We start from the raw sequence: 24,388 nt of genomic DNA on the forward strand, positions 1-24,388 counted from the left end.
GAAACAAATTATTTCACTGCGATTAAATCTTTCATACTATTAATGTGTTCTCCTTATTAATAGCGTTTAGTTCTTTAAAGTTAAGTTAGAAAAAAATATCTATGGTTGTATTTGTTTGTAAATGAATCAGTTTCACTCAATTCCAGAAAAAGTAATCCATGGCAATCATGTCTCATGTGCAAGCAGCAGAGATCAGACAATTTAGGAAGCAGGAGTCAAGTATGATGTATTCACAACCAACCATGGAAAAAACTCTCTTTCCTAGTATGTATCTAATTGATTCATTTATCAACCATCAGTTTAAAACCAAGTTTGTCTTGCATGCCCCAGGCCAGCAGGGGGCTCAAAGTACCTGCAAATAGGCTTTTACCTTGGGCCGGCCCTGTTTGTACCCATGACTTTAACAAGGCAATAATCTGCACAGGCTGTCAGTTTTAGTCCATGCTGGTATCAGTAGCTGTTTTAACCACAGCAGTCACCCACAACATATTCACCTAAGGTTGAGAACCTTCACCATGCCATGTACATTATATACTGTAAACTTTTGAAACACGAGAGCTCAGCTGCACATGACTTCACAGTGCGTCAGAAACTGCTCATGCTGTCTGTCAGAAACTGCTCATGCTGTCTGCCTGTTTTCTACTCCGAGTAGGTGACTGCTTTATTATGTTACTGCTGTGCTTAGCATTTTTTTTCCTGCTAGCTGGTCTTGGCATTATGATAAAAAAAAAATCTTACACATGCTCTCCTTCTCTAACCTTTTTCTGTAGGGAGGGGAGGAGCAATCCGCAGTGTAACAGTCATGACTTGTAGCTAATCTAATGGCATATTCTGCAGGGGCTTGGCCTACATAGAGTACTAGCGGTGCCTCTTCTTTAAAAGGAAGCCTTACAGGCCATGCAGTATGAATAGTACAGCATATAAAGCCTGCAGCAAATCAGAATTATGGGAACACACTAAGCACTACATTTTGTGTTTACAAACGTAAAGGCATACGGCTTGCTCTGGTTACTTGTTTCACTTTTCATTGAGCATTAAAATATAACGCTTGTTTGACTGTCATCAGTTACTTTGAATATATGTATTTGTGCTTTCTGACAGTGTGTAATCTGTAAAGACAGTGTCAGGGACCAAGCTGTTAAGTGCAAGGATAAAAGGTATATAAAATATTGTCTGTTTAATTTTCCGAAGAATTAGTCGACAAAAATTCACAGAAAAGCAAATATTTCAAAAATCTAGATATAGAGCCCAAAAGGAAAATGAGTTCAACTTAGACCAACGCGGTGCGTGCAAGTAGCCATTTTTTTTCAGGTCGGTAAAACAAAGCGTTCCATTTTGTTCACGGTTCCCAGCTGTTTGAAACTAGTACCTGGCCACCTCTCCGAGTTACTCCCAGATTTTCAGATCTAACCGATCAAATTGCACGATAAAGGAGCTGCAGGTTGAATTTTTCTAGAAAACGTGCAGTGAAGACCCAGGGCCAGTTCGATTGACTTGTGAGCACTCGGAGCATGGATGAATGTTTGATCCGACTTTGTATCAGATAAACAACGAACCACAAAATAAGAATCAATGATCATCAACCCCGCTGGAGGGGGTGGGGGTAGCTGTCAAACACATGACTGCAGATTTGCCTCTTTATACACCAGCTTACAATTACAGCCATAAACTTCAATGCTTCTTCTTTCTTTTGGCCTTTAACTAGGTCATCCCAACACATGAAGGTGTTTTGATCTAAATCCTTCCATATTAGCTCTGGCTGTATGTTCAGGGCTGCTGTCCTGTTTGGAAGGTGACACTCTTTCCCAATCTCAGGTCTTTTGCAGCTCCTGGCAGGTTTTCTTGCAGGATCATTCTTTGTTTAACTCCGCCCATCTTCTGACCAAATCCCACTAGATTCTCTGTCCCTGCTGAAGAAAAGCCTCCACAACGCATTTTTAATGTAGGGCAGAAAGTTCCATTTCGATCCCATCCGACCAGAGTATCTCCTCCCACATGTCTGTCGTGCCCCCTGCGTAGCTTGTGGCAAACAGAAAACGAGACAGCTCCTACAGCGTCACCACGGACCTCTGGGCTGCTTCTCTGCTGATTGCTCTCTGTGTCCACCTTATGAATTTAGGTGGAGGGCCATGTATTGTTATTTTAGGAGATTGGATTAAGCAATGCTTTGTCAGATGTTTACTTTTGTAAGGCACTGTGATTTGGAGCAATTACTGAGCTAGCTTCAGTAGCAACATATTTGTATTAACCAACTCTCTGTTTTGTGCTTATAAAATGAGATAGAGACAACATTTCTTCTGAGTTTATTTTGCTTTTATGAAAACACAGGAGAAGAGGTGTTTCGCTTTGTCCATCCTTTTCAGATCAGAGCCTCTGAAAATACGAGCGCTGAGCCAATGAGTATTAGGAGACATGTTCTGTAAATTAATTTCCATGTAGTGAAAATGCTGCCAAAATTAAGACACACGGAGACAGTCTTAATAATTTAATTTAAATTTGTTGGGACAAAAAAAAAAAGAAACTCCAAAATCTTAACCGTTTGACTTTTCTGTAAATTAGTCACAGTCACAGCAAAGTCGTAAATTGTCGTAAACTGCTGTAAACTGTATATACACCTCACCTGTAAAACAGAATACTATGGTGAGGTTTTAAATTTGTTTTACTATGTCATTTTATATTATCATTTGATTTGATCAAATCTGATCAATTTAAAATTATTTTCCATATTCTGTGTTTACTTGTGTGTCTTTTTTTTTGGCAACAATATAACAGATGAAAACAGTTTGTGGAGAAGACCGGGACAAACTGGAATAAAACAATTTCATTATCACAGATCTGCATCGGTCACTTTGAAAGAGGTTGGAATAGAGTTTGGTTGGTGCATTTTGTTGAGTCGGGCCTTAAAATGCTTTTTAATTTCTAACGATATTTTCATGCCAGGTCCTGCAGAACTGCTGGGCTTTCAATTAAGCTGCATGTAAAAAAAGGTTCATCTGCCTATAATCGAACAGATTTAAATAGCTCCTGTGTTTAAGGTTTTTAACTGCTGCTGTTCAGAGGTAATACTGAAATTTTAAGCAATAGAATCAACCACATGGTGCTAAAACAGACACTATTTACACACTTACCTGGCCTCACATCTGACATAAAGGCTGTGGCAAGGAAAACAATGAAAATGATAGAAAAGCTGTAAAGATACAAAGTCTTAAAGTCATAATATGTCCACATGTCATTTGAGCTGACATTTTTCATCTTTTATTTTCCTTCTTTTTTCAGTTGAGTGCTTGGAAATGTGCTGTTATAATTAATATAAAGCATACTGATTTACTAATTTTAGGAATCATAAGAGTTCAATGCTCACTAACATTGAAGTGAAAATTCCTAATTTAGTCACCAAAAACTGATGCAGTTGGTGGGGACTGGAAGGAAGGTCACCGCTCAGTCTCAAGCCAGATGGAGATCACATGACTTGGGTTTAAAAAAAAAAAAATCAGCTCTCTCTTTGCCTCAGAAGCCTTTGGATCACAATCTGTAACAGTGCCATTGATCCTAATCCGGCAGTGTGTTAGGTTGTTTTAGATGGCACAAACTATCAGAAACAAAACAGGTCACATTGCTGCTCTGCTGGGATTTGGAGGATACAAATTTTACTTTTACTGTCTGGATCCCATGGGAATTTAAATCATTTTCAGCAAAACCGTGGAGCAAAGGAACTGGTTACATTCCTTTCATTTGAACGGAATCCTACATACTCCGGAGCTCATGCTTATACATTGGAATGACTCTTGCTTCCTTAAATAGACTGTGATAGACATCTCTGCCTTTTCTCCTTCACCCTCTCTAATTGTATTTCATTTGGAAACACATTTTTGTGTCTTTAACTTTTTCTTTGGCTAATTTTTTTTCCCTTTTTTGAGCAAAAACTGTTTGATCTTGTCAGAGAGGAGAGCTCTGCAGCACAACAGGACTTGTTTGTTTTTGTTGGCATCTAAAGTAGAGGCTGCCCCATCTGCATGAAAAGGGTTGGGTTTGCACCGATGCGTTGATTGCTTTTGGCTTCCTAGTTTAACGTGTTTCGTCATTAGGAGCAGAAACGGAGCAGACAGAGCAGTGTCACAAAGTCAGTAGGAAAAGGTTTCTGTTGGATATTATCCACTGCTGCGTTCACATCGTCACATCTTTTTTTTATAATGTAAAAAATGTGATATTAGGCACAGCTCGAACCTGGTAATATTTTGACTACAAGACAGCTCTGGATACATGGGATTTGAACCCGACTGGGCGGCTTTTTAATAGATTGTGCACAGTGGAATTCTGTGAAGCGGGGATTTAAACTAAGATACATCTCCAGATTGAACAATTTCATTATTCAAGGTTAGTTATTTTTGCTTGTTCGCGACTCCTATTTATAGTTAAGCATAGAATTTATGGGAAATTCATATTTCACATTTGTTTAATAAAAGCTGTTGTTTTGCTGTAGAAATTGCAGTTCTTTATCTGAGAAGTGAGGATTTGAAAGCTGCTGTAGTAAAGCTCTGATTTTACTATGGTATTTTGGCTCCTAGTGCATCACAACAAACATGTTAGTTGTTAATGTAACTTGATGACAGAATGTACACAGTCCTTGATGGTTGCAGCTGATAATGAGAAACCAGCCGCACCCCTTACTGAAAACTGTCTCAGTGACTATTGGTAAATATTCTGTATGTAAGACATTCCTTTATTTCAAACATAATATAAACTATAACCTGGTGGAATGAGGGAAGTAGCAAATCTAATCCATTTGCTTTTTAAATTAAACTTAATGTTTAATCTTATTCTGAAGATAGAAAACCAGGCAGATTTCTATAGAATATACAAATGAATATATTTTTTGTTCAAATGTTGTAATTCTAAGTTAGTGTAATGTGAAATTTGAGGATAGTTAAGATGTAATCATGTAAAAAGGAGGAACATTTTTGTACTGAAAATAAATCATCCATCCAGCCAGCCAGTCAGCTTCTCTTTGCAGGGTCTGGTGTCCATCTGTAGCAGTTATTGGGTGAGAAAGCCCTGGGTAAACCCTGGACAGGTCACCAGTCCAGCACAGGGCAACACAGGGACAGAAAGGGAAAACAACCATGACCAAGACCAAGTAACATAACGCTGTGATAATTATGTTATGTTACATGGGGAGAAGAGTTGCAGGAAAGAACCCCCAGGTGTACAGGGAGAACATGCACACTCCATCTAGGAAATAAATTATTAATTTCAAAGGATATTGGAACAAATGTTTTTTAATGTTACAGTTTTGCTCCATGATTGGCTCCACTTGACAGATTTGACATGATATACTTGCTTGAGTCTAAATTCTAAAACCGGTCATTTTTCTGCCTTTGTGTTACAAATTTGGTCATTAATCCAAACCATATAGTTACGATTTACAGCTGGGGAAGAAGCTGTGGAAGTCACATAGTTTCGTGTCAGCCTTTGAACCTGGCTCAGACAGTGGATGTTTCTGATCACTGGGACAAAAAAGGAACACACCTCTGGAGGCAAACTGGGACAGCCTTGTATCTGACAGACTCCCTTTGTTTAAGTCATTAAACACCAGCTTATCAGGGATTTTCACCAATTGTTTTTTCTGTTTTGTTGTAGGAAAATGTATATAGGTTTCATCATGGCAGGCATGTCAGGTCGCTAGTAATCTTTTTGGATCGCACTTTTTAATCTTACAAGGCCATAGTGTAATCCCATGATTTTTGTGAACAATGGATTTGATACACTATGCTGCTTTTGATAGACAGTGTGCTTATAAAAATGATTTTAACTGGAATTACCTGTAGAGCACTGGAAGTTTATAGCATGGCTCACAGAACATCTCATGTACTACATTCTCTATTGTTATCTCTGACCGAGACAAAAGAGATGAAAAAAAGTTTCATTTTGGTCCATCTGATAATAGCATTGTCTTTAACATATTGTGTGTCCCTACAGGGCTTATGGCAAAAATGAATTGGGACTTTCTTTCAACAATGACTTTCATCTTGTTGGTCTTCCATAAAGGCCAAATTTGTGGAGTGCTGTATTAAGAGTTATCCTGACAACAGGTTCTCACACCTGAGCTGTGGATATATGCAGCTCCTCCAGAGTTACCATTGGCTTCTTGGCTGCTCCTCTCATTATTGCTCTCCTTGTCCAGACTGTCAGTTTCACTCACAATGATGCATTTGTAGAATTGTAGTCGGGACAAACTGTCTTTCCATGTCAGACTATAAATTGAACAATTCTCTGTGAGATCGCAGTATAACGTAACCCTGCTCAACATTCAACAAACCGTAGAGGTCTTCACAGAACAGCTGGATTAAGTTCAAATGGGTGGACTCCATTTACTAATTCATGCTTGAAGCTGACTGCTATAATACTAAGCTGAATGCTCGATGGGCTAAATGCTGCATGCCTACCAACAGGACTTAAAAAAATACTTTGTCCATTTCATTTATTGTGTATACCTGCTTTGTTTTCTTTACTCTCTTGTTACTGGGAATGGAATACAGACCTCAGAACAGTAACATTTTCAGTAGAAGAGCAGCATAGAGTTATGCAAAAAGTCATAGAGTTATAGTTTGTTAGACAAGGGATGCATCTAAAAGTTGCTGTACTGTAGCTTATGAGGACTGGACTTGGGCACCCTGCTGTAGGTAGAAGTAAATATAGTACCACCACAGTGGCAGCTTTAGCAATAGGTGTATGAGCAGCTTTGCTCTCTTCCACATTCTGAATGCTGAATGCTGGCAGAGCAGAGCTGTTGGCTTGATTGCAAGCTGCCATGAACATTTCATGCAAGTCTAGCTGTTAGCAGGAAAATATGGTACTTGTGTCAAGATGAATTACAAATTGCTGTAATGCACTTGTTTAAGTATGCTGTATTTGAAATGAATATCTACTGCGCTTCTGTCCACAAGGTCTGAGTTCTGGCTTCTCTATTTCAAGGAGTCTCACTAAAGCTCCAAGACTGTCTTTGGGGATATTAGTGTTTTTAACTTCAACTGCTGAATTGTTAAAACGGAAACACAAACTTCTGCCATGGGCGTGTGAGCACATGATAGGCATGTGCATCTCCACAATCAAAGTAGTAAAAGAGATGTATATGCTGTATATATGTAATGTAAACTTCAAACTTCCACTAACCATTACTCATGTGTCCGGCACACATGATGTGTGTTACAGCTGCAGCTTTGACTCTGTGTACAAAACTCTGTTTTTGTTTCTCAACCATAAAGTTATGTAGGTCCATCAGTTAAGTTTAGAAATACCTAATCTTCATGTGATCAGTTTTAAGGTCATATCCGCTTGTGTGTAAGTATGACAAGATATATAAAGAAAATGAGTATCCATTATTTATTTGTTTGAAAAAGTAGTGATTAAAGACTTCACTACTGAGACAACAAAGTTGCATTTTTGCTAGGACGATATGCACTAAATTGAGTGAGTGTTGATAAATTCTGGTTTTACATAGTCGAAATCCAAATCTTTATGACTATATGGCTTATGAGTTTAGTTAAATATGTGAAGAGAGTTTGGATTCATTGTGTTTCTTTGTTTATCCAGTCTTCCTTAAGTTATCTAACTCTACATCCCCATTATAAGTTTAAATCATTTTAAGGCTTGAAGAATTTTTCCTGTAATTTTTTTAATTTTTACTCCCTTTGTTTAAAATAAAACTAATGAAGTAAAACAAACACAACAATACTCTGCTGTTTTTTTATGTTTTCCTGTAAAAGGTAAACATTACAATCTGTGTTAAAAGCAATCATTGCACAAATTAGAATGTGATAATTGACTTTGTTTAGCTCAGTTTGTAGCATAACTGCAGCATCAAAATCGCAAAGGGCTGCTTGGATGCAAGATTTGGCATGCAATGACATTACAGGGGTCATGCATTAAAACTCGGACTGACACTTAGATATTTTGACCTACATTGGACTTTTGTTACCGTTATGGTAAGACCTGATATTGTCATGGTGTGATTGAAAAAAAAAAGACCCAAGTGCAGAGAATGTCTGTGGCAAAAACAGAGTTTTTAATAATGAAACAAATAAGAAAAACCTTACAGGTAGGCCGTGGAAAGGGGAAAGAGGAAATGAAGCAGAACAGAAGAATCCAGCAGTGAACAATGAGAACCAGTGAGCTTGAATGCTGAGGCAGAGATGGAGAAGTGGCAAGTAAACCAGACGAGGAATCAGAGGAGATGTGGCGCAGACGTGGCTGAAGAAAGGCAGGGAAGCTGAGGGAAAAAGACTATCAACCAAGGGAAAAGATAAATGGAGATGTAACAGAAATCATACTAAATACACAAAGAACAGAACAAAAGAATAAACTAAGAAGCTGAACACCAAAGCATGAACTTCTTGCTTAAGTTTGGAGGTGCATCTCAGTGACCAAGAAGCTAAAGCTCAAGCAAAGTAGTTGGGATATCATAGTGATAGAACAGAGAGGGAACTAGTGAGGAAAATGTTGATTAATCAAAAACTATATCACTACTGCAATCTGCAACAAGAAAAACAATATTTCATGTTTCCCTGGTACTGTGAAGCTCCAGTCAGCTGTTCTCCATTCTGTCCACCTGAGGAACATATGCTTTTGTGTCCTGATGTTTTGGAAAATACATTTTGTCCTACACAGTTGGTCAACTTTCTCCCCTTTTTAACAGCCCATACTTTAAATGTACAGTAGTTCACAACCTTGTGCACAGCACCCGTTCATCATCCTGTCTCTCCCCAGAGCTGGCACTTTGTTTTCGTGAGATTACTCAGTATTCAACATAGCAATTCACCTGAGAGAACACGGAGACATGTTTGCCCAGATGTAGCCATCCACAGTGTTTAAATCTGTAGTATTGCCAATCTATTAAGGTCAAACTAACCCTTAATAGTCTGTGATGCAGCAGGCAAGGGCCGCACCTCCTCTTTTCTCTTCAGTGAACCGGCCAATCGCACGTGGGGATTTCTCACCTTGACCACAGAGCTAGGCTGGCAGCAGTGATTAATGAAGCCCTTTAAAATTTATGGAAAGTTGTCAGGTTACAAAATGAAGGGAATGCTTCAGAGAGATTTTTCCTTACCAAGATGTCATTATTACTTTGGAGCCAAAAAGGGAAGAAATGTAGACAAAAAGTGGCCCATGAATAATTAACTCTGAATAAAGAAATAATTGTATTATTGGCCAGCTGCCTCCTCCAGGCACTCCATCTTCTTCCTTGGGGTTTCTTTTTCGACAACCAGATTCAGTAGAGAATAAATACATTTATTTAAGTGAAAACCTTTGTGACTTGCTGTGCTAGCATGATATACAAACTCCAACCATGAATTTATGTTATTTATTTTTGTGCAAGAATGTAAACAGTTAAATATGCCGGTAACATCATTTGATGTGGTGAGGACTACAACACTTATATTATTGAGGAAACGACTATGCTGATCAAAGCATTTTGGCTTGCGGTCTCCATTAGAGCCATCTTAAATCATCATCATGTATAAAAAAAAAAAAGACAAAAAAACGACCTCACACACACACTTTTCCATGACCAATGAACACTTAAGCAGGTAGGCTTTGGTACCTAGTTGGATCAGAGCCTAAATACCTAAATCTACACATGACATTTAAATCTTCTAACTTACTAACTTGCAACAGGTACATCTAAAAAAAAAACATATATTGCATAAAAATATAATATTTTTTGCCTGTCTTTTCAGAAAGTGAAATGGTTATTTTAAAGATTCATTACACAGAGAGTAAATTAAGTAAGCCCCTGATTCGGTGTCTCAAAAATTTAGAATATACCTTTAGATCAATGAAAAAATTATGTTTTAAACACAAATGTAATATGTCAATTTCTATGCACTCAATACTTGGTTGGACGTCCTCTTGCATGAACTACTGCCTCAATGCGCCGTGGCATAGAGGCGATCTACCTGTGGCGCTGCATAGGTGTAGTGGAAGCCCGGATTGCTTTGATGGCTGCCTTCAGGTCATTTCACTTGTTGACATTTTTTTCTCATCTTTTATAAATTAAATCTGTTTATCAATTTTCGTTATCTGTCAACCCTAATAATCAAAATTACAATAAACAAAGGCTAGGATATATCACTCTATGTGTAAAGATCCTATATAATATATGAGATTCACTTTCTGAGATGACTTTTACACAATATTGCAACTTTTTTAGATTAACCTGTAGTTGAAATGAAAATTTATGATTAATTTTCTGAATTTATAATGCTGCAATCATTTTTGTCACTGATAATTGTTTTGTGGTTTGATCAATGGACTTTGTTATTCCCTGTTTGATCTTTGCATCTGTGTTGTTATTACTGGGGAATTAACTACAGCTGGTAACTAATTTGAGTCACACCAAATCTTTATATAAACAGACATGATCCATCCATGAGTCTCTGCTCTGGTTGAAGTCAGTTTGTTAATTTCCGAATATAATTTGGGGAGCTCTTTCAGTGGCCGACTACTTCTTCTCAGTTTTTTTTCCCACTGTTTAACTTAAACATTTCGTCTTTTTCACCTAAGTATGCCATATTATCACTAATTGTGCAATATTTACTCTTGAATTTATTTAACTTTTATTTTGGCGTTTGTGATAAAGCTCATCCTTGTTTTAGAACAAAATTTAAATTAGATTGTCATTTTTTTCCCCATTACTTTAAACCGTGTGTAACTGTGTGTCCTTGACACTGTCACTTAAAATTTCCCAATTGAGGTACAATAATAATAATTTATTACTTTATATCATCTTAATTTATACTTCTTCTTCATCTCTCTTTCTAATAGTGCTTAACATTAGATTAGAAAACTGTGTAAAAACTCTAAAAATTAACAGATAAAACTCATTTTTAACAAATTGCATCAAAGTATTATACTTACTAAATCTTCAGGATATGTAACATTTTAAAAAGTGATGACAGGATTTAGAAGACTTGTCCTTATTTTAGCTTTCATCTATCTCTTTTATAGCTTTTTAAATGGTGTGATCAGTACCAGATTGTTTATGTTCTCATGTTGTTTCGACTCTGGCTCAAGCCTGTGTAGTGCAGGGCATAATGCGATGAAGCTAAATGGACATAGAATAACGTTTCAGTGTTTATTTTATAAACATTTGTGGAATATCTATAACATGCACCCGAGAACAAATTTGTTTCTAAAGTCACTCTTTTTTCAGGCTCAAGTATTCATCCGTTGTAAAGGAATGGGTGGTGGAGAGGGTTGGTCAAGTCCAAACTTGACCAACCAGTAAACTCAACCAGTAAATTCAAGTGTTCCTCTTTCTTTTTCCTGCAGGAAACGAAGCCCATCTGCATCCAGGGATCCAAACCAAAAATACGACCAAAGGGAGGGGGGAGACCACCCACAGTATGCACCCACAGACGGCAGCATGCCCAGATCACCGTCAGACTATGGGGATGGGGACCCACGGCGGGTTCCGCAGGGCCCACACATATTCCCAGATGTCGATGCAATGCGAATGGGCTATCGGGAGCGTCGGGGACCTGGCCGCTGGCACTCCCAGGAATACCCCCTTGACCAAGAGCTAGATGGACCACCCAGTGACTTTGACCTCCAGCGTCAGCGCCAGGAGGAGTTTCAGGCGCGGTATCGCAGTGATCCAAACCTGGCCCGCTATCCTGTAAAGCCTCAACCCTACGAAGAGCAGATGAGGATGCACGCCGAAGTGGGCCGGATGAGGCATGAGCGTCGTCACAGTGATGTCTCCCTGGCCTACACAGAACAGGATGACCCTGGCCCAATCAGACTGTCCCGCCAGCATCTCACCGAGCGCCGGCTGCCTATGGTAGGACAGCGCTCATACTCTGTTGACCGATCTTCCCCAGGACCCATGGGTCCCGGCCTTGGAAGTCACAGAAGCTCAAACCGCAGCCCCCCAACGCCACATCGAAGTCCTGTTCTTGGTGATCGGTCAAGGGACCTGCGAAGAGGAGACCTAGGTGGTGGCGGGGATCCTATGATGAGGCAGCAACACCACTTGGACCCCAATTCAGCTCTCCGCAAGACCAAGAGGGAGAAGATGGAGAGCATGTTAAGGAATGACTCTCTTAGCTCCGACCAGTCAGAATCAGTGCGGCCCCCTCCCCCAAAGCCCCATAAAACCAAAAAGGGTGGAAAGATGCGGCAGGTGTCACTCAGCAGCTCAGAGGAGGAGCTGGCCACGACACCGGAGTACACAAGCTGTGAGGATGTGGAGATTGAGAGTGAGTCAGTCAGTGAAAAAGGTAGGAGCCAACACACAACCTTTTATCATATTTCTATGTGTATTAAGTTTAGCATATGTTATAAAGCATTTACAATAGGGTTCTGAGTGGGATCAGCCTATTATGTTGTAATGTAATACTGACATAGTATTTTAAAAATATAAATGTTTGAAATCGTTCATAATGTAATTATTGCTTCTGTCTTGTGTCACCATTATTGATGCTGTTCATGACTTAAATGCTGTGTAACTTTCAGTTTCCCCAGTCTACGCTATACATGTATGTGCGTTGTTTGTGTCTGAACGTATGTGTGTTATTTGTATGGCTCATTGTTTTCAGGTGAAATATATTTGAATGTACGCTATTTGTCACTATGAAAATCTAAAATAATCGCCAGCTCTTGTCTAGTGTAGCAAATTTATGTAAAGAAATGCCATAGGAAAAGCCACGAGACCTTAAGTCATTTCATAACACAAACAAATCACTGCATATTTATTGTGAAACTTTGTCAACTCAAACTATTGATTTCAACATTTCACATTTGGCAAAATATCTCTGGCAGCTGACAGGAATGAGTCTTGTATGTCAGCTTTGTTTCCCTGAGGTTTCTCGCTGCTAAAGGAGAAGCTTTAACACGTCCTGCTCCTTTTAAGGAGGAGACTTGTACGTTCTTGAGCTTAGCTGACATATTCCAGTGGGATGGATGTTAATCTATAAGTGGATATCATCAAATCAAAAATATCCCCACTACTTTTTAGCAGTTTTACTTTTGCTCCTTCCACAGCATTTTTATCTAATGCATACAGTAGCCTGCAGGAGTAGTCCTACCCACTTCAACTTTTTCAAATTTTGTTATACAGCAGCAACAAACTCTCATGTATTTTGTTAAGACTTTACGTAATAGGTTAAACAAAGTTATGCTAATTGCAAACTAGAAGGAAAATAAGGCATTTTATTTACTTTTTTTCTAAAAATACAAATGTAAAAAGTGTGGCATGCTTGCATGCATGAACATCCAACCCCTTTTACCTTTACACCCTCAAGTAAAATCAAATGCAACCACGGGCTTTCAGGAGTTTTCTAGGTAGTAAATTGAGTCCACTTATGATTAATTTCATATCAATATAAATTCAACAGATTTTGAAGGCCTCAGATGTATGTTAGAGAACATTAATGAATAAACAGCATCATGAAAACTAAGTAACATTGCAGACAAGTCATGGAGAAAGATGTAGAAAAGCCTTAAAACTATATGGGATACCGAAAAAAAAAACGTGGTAGAAACGGCTCTGATCAGGTGAGACCAAAATGAAATGCTTTGACCTACCTGCACAATTCTATGTGTCAGAAAACCATAACTCCACATCATCTGAGCTCATAATAACAAAGTGGAACATGGTAATGGCGGCATCATGCCATGGAGGTGTTTTTCTTCAGAGCCACTCCATCCAATCTGACTAAACCTTAAACTATCTTATACAGAAGAATTGGTATTATTTGAATGTTCTAGATCTTCAAAACTGGTAGTGAAATATTCCAAAAGACCGGCAGCTTTAATTGACGTGACACCAACTCCTCCCATGCTTTAGTGTACCCCAGGCTGCTCTGACCCCCGACAACAAAGACATTTTAATGGCGGTGATAGCGAAGCTCCCAGCGTTACTAAAGGCATTTTTGCCTTATCTACCAACATCAAAATGTTCAAACAAGCCTTACATCATGTCATTGAAGTTTTTCAAGGTAACCACAGACAAATCGACGTTGAAGCCCAAGTTTACCTGACTTGTACCCAACTTAAAATTATTATTAGTAACTTAAAATAGTTACTGCAACATGCAGCAGATGGCAAGAATTTACGGCGAAATTCTGTAGGAGGGCAAATTTGTACTTTACACTGAATATTAAATGCTTTGTGCAAAATCTGAGTCCTGTTAACTCATCAATGTTGACAAACTTATGCAACCAGAAGTTTCAGCATACATATATCCAGAACACATAAAACTAGGGCTTGGCGATAAAACAATTTAACTGATTAATTTGAACTTGCAATTTATAAAGATACAATTTTTAGAAAATCAGAATTTTTTTTCAATGCACTCCTTGTGCTTTGATGAAACTTTGTACTAATCAGTCATGAAAGGAGAAACTGTTTTGGTTAAAGCATGCAGTGTTGAATATATAAGGACATATATTGTTAAAAGATTTTTTTTTTACCCAAAGAGGCACTTTAATTTATCTATTTACGTATTTTTTTAAACTAGCTCGTTGTGTAAAACCACTAGCAGCAAATATTTTATGTTATGTTTCCATTGCAGGACCTTCCATATTGTTTTGCAAGCAGGTTTCACAGCTTGTATTGAGTTGCACCTTGAATTTAGGTGAACTCCCAGACAAGATAATTGAAATAAAAACAAGCTTTTAAAAATTATTTCTGTAATTTGGAGCCAAAAAAAATACTGATTAATCAGATTTGGTTTAATTGAATTGGAGATGAAATTTCTAAGCCATATCACCCAACCCTACATAAAACACAGCAGAACTAGAGTCAAGCATTACCCTTTAATTCAACCAGTAAGCAAAGAATGTAATTATAAAAAAAATGTGTTACTTTTGCACAGATGAGCATGAAGTAGTTCCCAGTCGATCACTGTAGTGTTAAGCTGCTCATGTGGTTTCATGTCTTTATCCATCTTTTGCATTTTTCTAGACTCTTTTTGGGATTCAGGAAAGAAGCAAACTGTATTCCACCCTCTAATCGTTTGGATAACACATGTCTGAACTGCACTTTCCCTACTGACAACTTTTAACCATTTACCGACTGATGAGTATCTAAGACTGATTGACAGATGGCGTCATGGCATTCGCATTGAAAGGGGCTCCTGCAAAGTATGGACTCTGAGGATCTTTAAAAAAAAAATAAAAAATCACTCCATGTTTTTTGCATTTTTGTTTTGGAAAGAAAAAAATAAAACCATATGTTCTTTTGCTGACAGTCACAGTCATGTGCCACTCTGTCGTTATACCACATGAACCCAGACATAAGATACATTGAAGTTTGGGGTGTGAAAACGTTTGAAAGGCGCTGTTTGTTCTAATAAACAGGTTAGCATTTCCAAGGAGAAAACCAGGAGGGAGCAACCGTGTGAGAATGTGTGATGAACACAATAAGCTGTGTCGACGATACCCTCATTTTTAGATACTTTTATCCTTCACTGATGCAGATAAATACTTCAAGATAACAAATGAACAGAGAGTCTACATGCTAGGGACCTGTGCCTTTTTATCAACACTTGCAAAATGTTTTGTTACGATGCTATAAATCTTTATAAAACAAGCTATTACAAAGTGCCAAACATTTATATGATTGTGATTATGATTCAATCGAAATAGGAAGAAAGTTGTTGAGACTAAAGGATAAATAGGACCGAGCTGCTTTGGACTTGATCGCCACATTTAGAGTAATAGTTTTCAGATTTTTGTTCGCATGTTCTTCTGGTATTTTCTAATAAGTTCTCCATTTCAGAGCCTAGTTTTCAGGTTATTTAAAATCATTTGGAATTATTCTTTTTACCACGCCTAATGGCGTGCTCCTTACCGGCCTTCGTAAATAGGAAAAGAACAGTATGAACACCAGATCTCTAATAGCTGTCCTCACGGCGGCAGTAATATGCAAACACAACAAGTGAATGGAGGGACTGAATCAAATGCCATCTTGCACAGAATCAACATCAAAATCAATTGTGTAAGCTGCTTGCGTTTTGACTTTGCCACCTGGTCGACATTGTCGTTATTTTTAATTGATTTTACTGTCAAACCTGTAATTAAGGAGCTCTTTACCTTATAAGTGTTAAAGCGGGGAGCATAAAAGAACAAGAGAGAAACAGATGCGGCTGAATAAACTGAGAGATGAAATAAAATGATTATCTAAAAGTGTGCAGGATTTCTGCTACGAGCTAGAACTACAGTATGTTTGACAAATGCAGACAAAGGAATCCATCTCGCCAGCTTCAGTTTTCGTCCTCTGTGATGAGAGAAGCAGCTCAGCACTAGCAATACATTATTAATGTGGGAGTTTCCATGTTTACAGGTAGCCAAAATAGGGTCTTGGGAGGGTCATTGCTTCTCTGTTTTTTCTGTCCGTGTCTACGGCATCCACAGACCAGTAGGCCGTTCTCAGATAGCACATTCTGTGGAGCTTGGATAGGTCATTTTTTTTTTTTCATTTCTCTGATATGCAGTAGAATAAGAGCATTAAATTTGCAAATGAACCTAAGAGTGACTGAAACAGCCACTCTTAGGTGTGAAGCAAAGTAGATCTCATGGGTTGTTCTAAAAAGAATCCCTGCTTTGATTGATTGTTGAATTAAGGTGGATTATATCCTGTTGAATACAATTGATTAACTTGTGTGTTTGTCTGTAGACCATCACGAAAGAAAGAAACATATAAAAATAGTATTTGTTTAAATGAAAATGTCTCAAAGCTGTCACAATTTAGGCTCTCGAGAGCATCCTAAGCTTGTTAATGAATTTGCAATCTTGCTGAAATCTGTTGCATGTTGCTCTTTGTGTTTCAACTTTTGGAAAAAAAAAATGTTGAATGGGTTCAAGTCAGGTAATAGTGGAGGGTAAGTCATCTATACAGAACTGTAGTTAAGTTTGGAGGTTCATTTTGGGTCAGTGTCGTGTTGTAGTGAATGATGCAACCACCCAATGTCACTGTGGTAGCAGGAGCTTTCTATTCTATATAAACTGGCAATATTAACATTAGCAAAAGCACCATCAGTTGTGATTGTAGAACTACCTTTGACCGCAAGAACTCGAAGTAGTCATTTCCTGTATGCTCCAAGAAGTCTTAATTTGTGGAGGAATTTTGGTCCCTTCTCCTCGACAGCCTTGTTCTGGTCATATGACGTTCGCAGGAATTTCTTTCTACGCAGCTCACCCACGGCCTTCCATATCAGGTTGAGATCGGGACAACACCTTGATTGTTTGCTTTTTCAGCCATTCTGTTGTAGGTTTTGCTGTTGAGACTGAACTCATGTTCTGTGTGACAGACGGCCTCTCGTTTGACCCCAGAACACTTTGGCATACCATTTTCTCAGAAGCCTTGTGGCTTCATTCCGATGCAACTTTAGAAACCTAAGATGTACAGCCAGATTCTTTGAAAAGAAGACACTTTCTGTTGGCCAGAATAACCCAACCTTATTCAACCTTGTTCTGGTTGTAGTCTTGACGTCAGAAATTTAAAAACTGGCATTGTAGAGTATGTAATATCACTCGTCTGACGAATGAAGTTGCCCCTTTGGGGAAAACAACCAAGTAGACTGAATGTTTTCATATGCAAATAATCTTTTTCACTATAGAAGGATGCATTTTAATTTGTCTGGAGGCCGTGGTAATTTCTTTCCTCCTTGTTGTTGGGTTTATACACGCCTGCATGGTCCAAGAGCCAAGAATGCCTGCTTCCCTGCTTTTAAAGAGGTGGTCACAGAAGTAAATTACCAGTTAATCAAGGAAAACACCGTCCAAAACTTTGTCTGATGCTGCCAGAGCAGTTATAAACATCAGCTGCAGATGTGTATGAGCTATTAGAGCAGCAAAATATATTTCATTTATTATTTGCACAATATCACTATTGCAAAGGACTGCTAGGACACGGTATTTGACAGGGCATTGTATAGCCATGCATTTATTCTCGCCATATTGATGATATATTTGGCCAGTTGGATTGGCAACACTTTATGTATAGTATTTTAGATACAAACGCTCTCAGAGATGGATGGGAACATCATGTAATGGTAAACAAAGAAAAGGGTAAGAAAAATGTGGGTTACCTGTCAGTAATGTCAAAATTGTAAATAGTATTGGTATTAGGTAATTTCCTGATAGGAGGGTAGCCCTATCAGTTTTATACAAAAGATTTTTAATATATTGTGTCCTGTACTGAGTGCACATTAGTTTGTTTATGTTTGAATATTTGGTGTGTCTAGAAAGGTGTGCAACAAAGGGGTAAGCCGGTGAAGAGGCAGCAGAGACACAGGACAGGGCTAAGCAGGATGTTGAGCTCTGTCTCAGTTCTCCAATACTGTTAGCGGGTCTTTAAGGAAGGATGAGGAAACAAGAGGGATTGGGTCTAAGACAAGGATGAAGCTGGAGGAGAAAGGATGTGTCTGCTGTTCAGGTCTGACTCTTTGAGCAATGGAGACTGATTTAATGTGATGGTCCTCTCCCCTTTACTCTTTATTGATTCCTCCGACATGGAGTCTCATAATAGTGGCAAACACACAGAAAAGGGGAGAATGGCGAGCTAACTGCAGCAGACAAATAGACGCTGTGCAACAACCGCCTAAATTACGCTGTCATTAGAGGCTTTTGGGGTTTGCCGCTCTTTCAGTCTGTTGGTTTGTAGTTTGTCAACTCACACAAAAGCTCACAGAGAAAGTCTTATTAATTTGGACGCTTTACCTGATAAGGTAATTATGCAGCTTTTATGTAAAAAAAAAAAAGAAACAAGGTTTCTTGGCCTTCCATTGTTAAAAAAAGTGTTTTGGCCTCTGTGCTTATCTGGAATTTACCAAGATGCTGCATCACTTTCATAGTATCGTGGCCATGGTTAAACATGCACATTGTTTCACCCCTTCTCTTTTTTAGCCCTCACACTTTGAATTGTAGTAAAAACAGCATCAATAATTAATGATCCAATTAATAGTTTACACTGGTTTTTATTGAGCTGTCAGAATGATGGAGAGCCTGGAGTTGGTGAACTCCGCCATCGCCTGCTCTCTGCCTTCGACCTGAATCAGCACTTTGAGGGGCCTCGGAGCCGGGGCGAAACGGCAGGGCTGGGCATACGGCGCTGATGCGCATAATTTATGGCTTTGATGAGTTTCCTGCTCTCTGAAAAACCACACCGTGCCTTGGTGGGGATCGATGCCCCACTGTGGTGTGCCACTGTTAATAAAGCTTCTTGGAAGGAATGGAGTGTGTAAATGCTGGATGCTGAGTGGGAGGTGGGGGGTGGGGGTGTAGCTGGTGAACGTGGAGCAGTGGCACAGGACAGAAGAAGATTTGAAACATCGCGATAAAACCAGTAGCAACTAACAGCAGATTTCATAATGCTGCCTTAAAAACAGACATTAACACAATGGAGTCAAATGTAAAGGTAGCATATACAGTACTTTATGCCTTGCTCACACACTAGCAGCTGGAAGATGTGTCTGGTAATCTCAGCACTTAGGTTGACCACAGAGACAATGCAACATCCACTGTCCTTTGGTAAAATGCATTTCAACAAGAACTGGAAGCGCTTCTTCAGACGTGCAGTCAGACTGACAATTGAGTAAGAAAAATGCTACCATTGCCATGGGTTACTGTTTGATTGCAAAGATAGTTGTAGAGTTAAGACATACAAAGGATCCGATTCAGTTCTTTTTTTTATAGTAATAATAAAATCGCATCAAAGTGAAGCACAAAAACTGCTTATTTATGTATGTATTTATTTATTTGAATTAGGACAATGCACATTCATCAACATGTCAGCTTATAGCATCAATGTTAATATGCCAGAATTAGCACAACGGCTAATTTGCATCCACTGTCCTAAGGCAGGTGGGAACAGTGAACGTTAAACAAGACACTACGGGAGAGAACAGAGTGGACACAAACAGAGAAGATGCCAATAACATAAAATCACAATCAAATTAGGTTAACAGGCCCAAGGAAACAGATCAATTCACCTGTGAACACATATCTGGTTAGTTTTCAACCAATGTTTCAAGGAGATTCTGCGGATGCTAATCAGGATGCAAGCTAGGCCTTAATATTGTGCCCCGTAATACTCACACTATTGCTCACATCTGTCTTGCATTTCGGTGGTTTACAGAGATACGTGGCTTCCTGTAAGTAACGCTCAAGTTTTGTCTTTCTACGTATTTGGTGCTGTGGCATATTAAATGTGCCCAGCCAAGCCAGGCTGCCACACATTCTGTGGTAGGAGCAACTTAATAAGGGAACTTACTGTGTAAAGAAAGAGCGCTGAACCTTCTTCCCAACACAAAATGGAAAATAATGAAATACGCAAATGATTTAAACAACTGCTCGCCATTTTATTTCAATTTATGTGGTATGGGATAGACAAAAAAGTAATTGATATCTTTTTGGTGGACCCTGAAAAAACGGGAGATCCTCTATAAATATCAACGACCCTTTATTTGATTCAGGCAGGGCACTGATTGAACATCAAACCCATCCAACCCTGCTCAGGTCTCGTACAGTAGGTGAACAGGGATCTAGTTAAGAAATGTCGCGGCAAGATTTGGCTTTGGGGTGTGGTAACAAATAGATAACCTTTATCTGTATCAATCCCTCTTTAATTAAAGGAAGGACCTTGGGTGTTTGACTAATGCAGACATTTTTTGCAGTCCAACAAAAACGTGGCAAAATAGAACCTGCAAAGATGAGACTGCTGTGCTTGTGGACCGACGGCTGATTGTTGATTTAACCAGTTAAGAAAGTCCCCCATCTTTGCCTGAATTTAGAAAAACAAATGCTTACAAAAAATGGTGTTTTCTTTTAAAGCAATGTTGCCGCGTAAAGACCAACAGGATGTCACACAACGGTGGAACATAGTATCATTCGCAAATATAACATTTTTATTTTAAAGTAAGGCTGAAGCCAGTTTAAATGGAGAATGTCAGCTGTGGCGCAATCTCTCTATATAGTTCCCTGTTGTCCACTTATCATGTGCCGTTTTGTAATATATATTAGAGCAACTCTGAATCCTCCTTAGGTATGTGGAGGAAGAACTTGGGTCTGTCTCTTAGTGTAATATCGAGCTTGTGAAATCATTAATCATCCATTAGATGTTATTACCTGGGAGACCTCATCATTTCTCCATAGGAAACGTAGAACTTGCACATGCTCACCTTCTGAGTTTGGGCAGTGTGTTGCTGTGTGAGAACGAGCTTGTCTGTGTGTGTGTGTGTGTGTGTGTGTGTGTGTGTGTGTGTGTGTGTGTGTGTGTGTGTGTAGAATAAGTGAATATTTGGATGTCTTGTCCAAGTGATGTATATGTAAGCTATGTGCTTGTGTATGTCTGGTTTGTTGTGTCCTTACTTGTACCTCTTGCTGTCCTCTCTCGTGTATTCGCGACCCCCACCCCCGCCCCCCACCCCCAAACCCTGCCCCTCACATTACAGGAGATTTGGATGGCCATTGGTGGGACCATGCGTCATGGCATAGCAACGAGGCCTCCCCAATGTCTTTGGTGAGACATGTGGAGCCCTGCCCTGACCCTCCCTCCCCGCGTCCTGTCCTTTAATCCCATCTCCCTGTCTCTCTCTCTCTCTCTGTTTCTCTCTGTCTTTACTGTCCCATATGCCCCCGATCTCCCTGAGTCCTTTGTCATTTCATGTTTCCTTTGTTTTATTTACACCTTTGCATGTTGTTTTTTCTGTTTTCTTTCTGTTTTTATCCCACGCCTGTAGGGGAGAGTCAAAGGGGAAAAAGAAAAACTATTGAGCAGGCATTTATATCCGAGCCGACACACACCTTATCTGAGAGGCAAAAGAAAATGGTGCGCTTTGGGGGACACTCATTTGAAGAGGACTTGGCATGGTGTGAACCACAGGTTAAAGACTCGGGAGTTGATACGTGCAGTAGCACTACCCTAAACGAGGAGCATAGCCATAGTGAGAAGGTACTGAGAAAATCTAGCCTGCATTTTGTGATTCTTCTCCTTATTGTTTATGATTTATTCCATTCAGTATTTGTTTACTTTCTCTCACCAAGTTCAATCCGATAAGATGTTTATTTTGAATTTTTTTTTTACCTAAATTGATTTTCCTTACAATTTGGTTTATTTCTTTATTGATTACTTTTGCTAAAAAAAACAAAAAAAGTTTTTTGGAGTTTCTCTCTTTGCTTGCTACTTGCTGTTTTGCTCTCTAACAGAAGATACCCATGTCACAGTAGCTGTTAAATGATAGCACTGACGCACAACCTCTTTCTTGGTCATGGCACACAGGAATGTGGATCTCTCCTATAGTTGCATGCTCGTTCCCCTTTCGTATAATGTGTTTGTGCTCTGCAGCAGTCCTGTTTAGCTCAGTTGGATACCTTTTACTTAGACCTGTCCTTCTCACTCTACTTTCCTACCCCACACTATCCAGTCCAGACAAAACCTGACCCCCCCTCCCTCCCCCTGCCTAATTTTTCCACACACTTCAATAGCCAAACCCCAAACACATGCAAAAATGGGAAGGTCAAACTTGTTTTGCACCAGAAATTTCAATATTATATTGTTTTTCTTTTTTCCCTTCCCTTCCCTTTCCTTTTTTTTTTTTTTGTTCTGTGATTTCACTTTATCTGTGTCTCATGGCTGCATTTGAAATAATCAGTTTTGCATCCTTTTTGGTTTTTAATCTGGCACCCAGTGGTTTACTTCATTTGATCCTGTATCATGGGTTGCCTTTCACCCCTTCCCGTGTGCTGTCTGCTTTCCCCTCACTCCTCCATTTGATGGCGGTTGTCTGTATGTGCGCAGCGAAGCGCCGGAGTTACGCTCCGGTCTTCCTGCTGCTGTTTAAAGCGCTGGTCTGAGGGGGAGTATTAGGGCTGCTTGCTTTACTCTGCATGGGATGCTGCATGAAGCTCACTCCAACCTCACAACTAGCAGGTTTACACAAGCTCTGAAGGTTAGTATGTGCTCTTGCTACCAGCTAAATTCTGAAGGTAAATATCTAAATGTTTTAAATGCATATTTATGGATTTTTCAGCTAATCTGGAATTCAACAACTAGTGGACATATGTGTCAAACAAGAATGTGTCCGTCATAAATCGTCAGAGTTTGTGTAAACCTCTCCCCCAAGTCAACTCTTCCTGTATTACCTTCATGCCCCTTTTCACCTGAGACAGTTGTCTGCTATGCTCTGGTCTGACCGCTTTCAAACGAGTAAGTTGTTAAACAAAAGGTGTATTGTTGCTCTGACTTTGTAGCACCCGGTGACATGGCAGCCATCCAAAGACGGAGATCGCCTTATTGGCCGCATTTTGCTCAACAAGCGTATGAAAGATGGAAGTGTACCTCGGGACTCGGGAGCTCTACTTGGTCTAAAAGTAAGTTTGTAACACAGTGCAGTATAAAAGTATCTGCATCCTTATAGGTTTCTTCTGTTCACCTGAGTAAATCCAAAATACAGGTTTTCATTTACTAAGTTCAAAACCTATCCAAATCAAACTGGCACTACGCAAAAAAAAGGGAGTTCACAACTACCACAAAAAATTTGTGGTAACTTGCTGATAGTCTCATAACTGTGGAGGAATTTTAATTCAATCTCACACTGGAGGGTTTTCCGTCATGATCAGCATATTTACAGTCCTGATGTGCATCTCAATCAGATTTAAGTGTCAGGATTTTTCTGGGATGTTCTAAAAAACCCAGAAGTGGACTTACTGGTGTGTTTCAGACCATTGTCCTGCTGCCTGACCCAAGTGGTTCTGAACTTCAGGTATCGGACTGTTGGGCAGCCGGAGAATTCAAGGTTGCATTATTTAGATCAAGTAACCTAGGTTCTAAATCAGCACAGGAGGTACTGACCATCAATCCACCACCTAGCCTGTCTGGCTGTTGGTGTAGTGTTTTCTTCTGAAACGTGTTAATTTTATGATACATTTTACAGGCTGCATACATCATGTTGCCTGATAGCTTCCAGTAAAGTCAGGCAGTAATAATATTTGGGTCTGGTCATTTGGGTCTGGTCATGGCTGTAGAGTGCCCTATGCTAACCTTTTCACATAGAGCCAGGATGGATAGGGTTGCCATTTTTCTCTTCCTTTTTGTCCAAAATTCTAATTTGTTTGATAAACTGAAACATATAAAAATGTTGAAAACACAAAAACAGAAGAAATTTGTAAGGGGGCAAACACTTTCTGAAAGCACTGGAACTCTGTCTGCTATATTGATATCCCTATAAGTTTCATGAAAAAATTGTTGCCTGACGGTGTAATAAATCCACCATTGTTTCCACAGAAACAATGGTGGACCATTTAAATTAATGCATTTTCTCTAGTGAAATGTTTAGAAAAACAAGACATAAAGCAAGGGTTAATTGCTATGTGTAACTGCAGTTGTT

The 24,388-nt window shown here is 39.2% G+C and overlaps 1 protein-coding gene across 1 annotated transcript in view; it reads left to right on the forward strand.

The window, feature by feature from the left end:
• LOC118561555 (regulating synaptic membrane exocytosis protein 2-like) overlaps window positions 1–24,388 on the forward strand; it is a 60,052-nt gene that overhangs the window by 18,337 nt on the left and 17,327 nt on the right. The window contains 3 exon segments of the mRNA XM_036133722.1: window positions 11,329–12,278; window positions 21,743–21,954; window positions 23,253–23,372. Of these exon segments, the coding sequence (XP_035989615.1) occupies window positions 11,329–12,278; window positions 21,743–21,954; window positions 23,253–23,372 (1,282 nt within the window).

The sequence above is a fragment of the Fundulus heteroclitus genome, unplaced genomic scaffold, assembly GCF_011125445.2.
Source record: "Fundulus heteroclitus isolate FHET01 unplaced genomic scaffold, MU-UCD_Fhet_4.1 scaffold_667, whole genome shotgun sequence".
In the NCBI taxonomy this organism is placed as follows: domain Eukaryota; kingdom Metazoa; phylum Chordata; class Actinopteri; order Cyprinodontiformes; family Fundulidae; genus Fundulus; species Fundulus heteroclitus.